This window comes from Nanorana parkeri, unplaced genomic scaffold (assembly GCF_000935625.1).
Source record: "Nanorana parkeri isolate BGI_ZX_2015 unplaced genomic scaffold, ASM93562v1 scaffold16, whole genome shotgun sequence".
NCBI classification, from domain to species: Eukaryota; Metazoa; Chordata; class Amphibia; order Anura; family Dicroglossidae; genus Nanorana; species Nanorana parkeri.
The window spans coordinates 1,261,701-1,266,669 of NW_017306284.1; the positions used below are offsets into that span (position 1 = coordinate 1,261,701).

The 4,969-nt window shown below is 40.1% G+C and overlaps 1 protein-coding gene across 1 annotated transcript in view; it reads right to left on the minus strand.

Moving 5' to 3' along the window:
* Positions 1–4,969, minus strand: part of RGS22 (regulator of G-protein signaling 22) — a 74,318-nt gene that overhangs the window by 10,548 nt on the left and 58,801 nt on the right. The window contains exons 18-20 of the mRNA XM_018558972.1: positions 3,699–3,861; positions 1,969–2,127; positions 667–735 (exon numbers count right to left, since the gene is read on the minus strand). Coding sequence (XP_018414474.1) covers positions 667–735; positions 1,969–2,127; positions 3,699–3,861 — 391 coding nt within the window. The remainder of the gene's footprint in view (positions 1–666; positions 736–1,968; positions 2,128–3,698; positions 3,862–4,969) is intronic.

Genomic DNA, 4,969 nt, shown 5'->3' on the forward strand with positions numbered 1-4,969 from the left:
GCACATTATTTTTCCCCATTTTTGGGGGGTGGGGTTCCCCCTTAAAATTCCTACCAGACCTAAAGGACCTGCTATGACTTTTGAGGGAAACCTTATGTACTATTTTTTTAAATTTTTTAACTGGGGGTCCCTCCTAACAGTCCTACCAGACTTAAAGGGTCTTGTATGGTTTGGGAGGGGAACCCCACGCCGTTTTGGTTTCTTTTATGAACATGTAATTTTTTTATTCTGTTCGCTACCTCTGAGGTAGCCAGGCAGCATTCGGCTATTCACTCACTGCTGTTCGGTCTCTATGGGAAAAGGGGCGAATGGCAGTGAATGAACTGCCGGATGTTCATTCGGCTGAACCGAGGGGAGCCAAAGCCAGCTGATGTACGGTTGAAATCAGCCCAGCCGTACTCGGCTGAAGTGAATAGCCAAACGGGGTTCGGCTCCCTTCACTTCGGTTTGGTTATTCACTCGTGAAGCTGGTGGGCACAGACATCTTTCCCATGGCTGCAGGCCCCAATTTGCATACAGACTGCTCTTCCATTGCAAGGAATGTAGATTTAATCATCCTGTAGTTATATTTTGCGGTCTTAGCAACAATCAGTTTATGGAAACATTCTGCTTTTCCATTACACTGGATAGCTTCATGTAATAGCTTCATCAATTAAGATAATTTACCTTCCATACTCCCAGTTTCTTCTTGTTTGTTTGGAATATTATATCATCTGCCACATCCTTCATCTGTGACTGGAGACAAATCAAAAACACTGCCTAAATATTCACAATTTTATATTAAAAAATCTATATTTCAGCTACCACAGTCTCTATCACACTAATACAAATAAGGATTGCATGGTATTTTGGGTCACAAAAAGGGGAAGCCACAGATTGGCAATACCTAAAAAGAGACATCCATTCTCTTTCACACTATTTATTGCTGAGGGGTAAAGGGGTGATGCAGTCTGAGTAGTCTGAGGGATTGCCAGTAATTCTCAGATCCCTAGGGGGATATAAGCCTGCCAGTGTTCTCTGGGTCTCCTCTAGAACTATCTGATGTAGGAGCATCCCAGGAGGCTTCCAAACCAACTGTACTAGCACCTCTCAGTTTAAAGGAGCAGCATTTTTAATCTAAGGTCTTCCTAAACTTCCACATTCTATTACAAAGGATATGCTCAACAATACCAAAGCTAAACCTCACTTGTGATTTTTTTTAGCTGTGACCAACTTTTTGCATATATCTACTGCTTGCTAGCCTTATATATATGCAAAAATATTCGGAGTGTTTAATAAACCTTTAATACTCACCTGATCCCTGGAACAACCAACAAGCGCAGACTCCCGTCTCTCACGCTGTCAGAATATGCATACAGAGCGTGTGCTGGTTACTATCTAAACCAGCGCGCTGCGTGCAGGTTCTGAGAAAATACGCTATTAGCATAGCGATGAAGCCGGCTGCGCTAATAGCGTATCTTCTCAAGCAAAGCCGCAGCTGCTATCTGATTTCACTGGTTGATTTCCACTGCACCACTAATCTGTCTCTCACTTGTTCTTTCATTCACTCAAAAATGAATTCCAAGGTACTGAAACTTCTTCACTGTAAACTCTGAGGATGAACTGATCCACAGTGCCTGCAGCTACATGGGTCAGTAAGGACGTGATTTAAAGCTCATTTACTGCTTGAATGTGCATAGTCTGGTTAGAGTAAGCCAAGGGGAGATGACATCAATCAAGAATTCGGAAAAAAATAATTCCTTGCTCCATATGCCTGACTGTAATGGCTCCTCTTTTTTACTATGGCTGTCATTTATTATTACAGAAAATCTCACCCTGCTAATGTCCCTGATGTAAGTAAGTGATGGCTAAAGGGAAGATGAGGAACATACGCATTATATTCATGAATGGTCAAGGGAGTATCTGCTCAGTGTTACTGCCAGTTCCTGAGGGTAAAATGCATTAAATTAAATAAAATGTGTTTCTTACTTGCATCTTTTGGCGTTCCCTATATTCTTCAGTTGACAGGAACATAGGAAGCCATTTCTTCTCTATCCTCATCCGAACATATTTCTGTATTTCAACGAGGACAGCAGAGGATAGACGATCGTGAAGCATTTTCCCCCAGCCTCCTGCCAGATTCATCACCTGCAAAAGACGATAGGTAAAATGGGACTCGAATGGAACTCTTAATGGAGTCTTAAATGGAAGAATATACTTATCTTGAATGAGAAATGTTTACAAAGGATTTTGCAGCTTACACTCCAAAAAAGTATTTTTTTTTCTAATATTCTTCGAACAGTGATGTCTGTGAAATTATTGAACATGTAAAGAGAGCTGGTGTGTGTGCATACATCACTGGACCGTTATCTAACATCTGTGACCCAGAGCTGCACTATCTGCAAGGCGACCTAGGCAGGAGCCTTGTAGTGAATGTCCAGGGTTGCCCAGATGTAACCTTTATGCTCCTGCAATCAACCAGGAGGATAGCACAGTTGGTCAAAGCTGTGCACCTGCCTGTCACTTCACAAGGGAGGATGAATTTGTAGGCAGTTGGTTTCTCATAGTGCCATACCAGTACAGACAGTGCTAATGGGGTGGCTTTGTGCTTAAACCGTGTCAATGTCATTCCAAGGTATAGGGGAACAATGTTGCTACCTTGTCTAGGGTCCCATTCTGCTGTGACCACTTTATTGGATCATGCTTATAGGCATTAGGGGTCAGTACATCTGTATTTTGTGATTCCAGCTGTGCAATGAATATGCTATATTATACTACACATCAATCTGTAGGTACACTCCAACATGTTCATAAATGTTTAATGCGCAATATAATTTCCAGCATCAAAAATATATTCTGTCTTCAGTAAAGCATCAGTGAGTGACACCTGCAGTCACCATATAGATGACTGATTTATGGATGGACGTGTGTGCATGGAGCTTGGCATCTGGTGAACAAAGCTAGATGGAATTCAGTATATATTTAATTAAAGACAACTGCACTGATGGCTGTTAATAAGATGGATCTCATGCTTGCTTCTTGTAGCTCTTGTATCTCACCAAAATGTCCAGTTATACCAATAGCAACTTACAAATCCAAATGATGGACATACTCTACCCTGATCTAGATTATATAGATAACTTGTGAATACCACTACTAGAGAGTGACCCTGACATTTTGCCAAGTGAGAAGAACTAGAGTGATACTGTTGTAGCTATGTGCCTTTGGAGTCTCTGAGAGACATTAGAAGCTGGAAGGTGATTCAACTAAGAAAGTTGAGGTGACCTTTAAAACTTGTAATAATTGACATCTATAACAGTGCAGTCTTTTAAAGCCCTTGTTACCAATTATGTCTATTCTATACACCCCAATTCCTGACAATACTTCAAGTAACTTTAATACTTGAGTGATGGCATGGTTCAGACAGGGAGATATATAACAGACCCTAGATCTTTATTAACTTTTCCATTTTCTCAGGAAAAACTACCTAATAATATTTCTTCTCGTATCTGAAATTAAAGTGACATTAAACCCTCAGATTTTTTAACATAAACCAATACTGTAATGTGTGCCTTAGTCAGTGTTTGTTGTGATGACTTTTTGTGATCCTTCACTTTACTTAATACAGCAACTAGAGAAGTAAAACCACCGATAATTTTCATCTTTATTGTAAACTAACAAAGATTGCAACAAAAATGAGAATATAATTATTTGGCCACCTGCTCTTGTTGGTCTCTTGTAGCTGGGCTGTTTGGACCAAAGAAATATTTCTTATTTAAATATTTATTCTTAATATCCTTTGATTTTTCTTGTCTTTTTTCTTTATCCTTGTGAGGCATTCTTCTGAGCTGCTCAAGGTCAATCCAGCACATTAGATCCATGCTGCAAAAGTAATGAGAAAAGGCCCCATAAGAACATGGACCAGTAGAGTGTCCAACTGGGCAGCATAAATGCATACAGCTCTAATACATGTTCTCAGTGAATCATTTACGTAGTCTCCAAACATTTGGAAACGGCCAGCGCAGCTCCAATGCACATGGTGTTACTCGGCCCTTGGAAAGACTAAACCCCCTTGCTGAGTCGCAGACATAAATAAAGAATACATTCAAAAATCCTCACTACCAAAGCCATATACGTTAAAGCTTATATGATAGTTTGTTAACTTGATTTGGATCTACTTTAAAGAATAGCATTCCTGAGAGAGGCTGCCATATCTGATTTTTCTTTCTACAAATGCTAGTTGCTTGCCTCATGATGACTCTCTAGCTTCCATAGTTACTGACCCAGGACAAGGACTTCTGACTTTTCTCTGACCTTTCTTGTCTGCATATTTGTTCCAGGTCTGCAACCTAGAAATGATTGATTTCAGAGGGTCAGCATAATAGCCAGGCAACCAGCATTTTCAGAAGGAGACCACACCCATTCTTTTTCTTTCAGGAAAAGTTTAATCTAATGACCTATAGAACATTTTGGGCCCTAGATAAACCCCCCCCTCCACACTTTTTTTTCCCATTCACCTAATAAAGTCCTTCTATAACCCTACACTGTTAAATACACACTTGTGATAAGTTTCTTGTAAAATACACGTACAACACCTAGGGAGCACATTTGGCCACAGTGACACTGAGAGGAATTAATGTACCCATTAAAATGCTGGCACTGGTTCTGCTGAGAAGCCGAGTCCGGCTTGGGGCAGATGTTTTCATTCTGTACAACACTGATAACACGGGTTTTAGGAATTGCCAAGCTCAATATTAATACCTCTTGGGCAATCTAATATACTTCTGACTAGACCAAATCTGTAAGCCTAATTTATTGGGCACATTTGCATGAAAAGGTTCATGTCATAACACACGTGTGAAGAATGTGAGAATGATTTATGAGGCTAAAACAAACTGGCAAAACTGCAAGGTCAACAAAGTTCTAAAACAAAGGCAGTACATTTCCAAATATGCATTAAAGGGGCTCAATGTCAATTTACTTTATATAT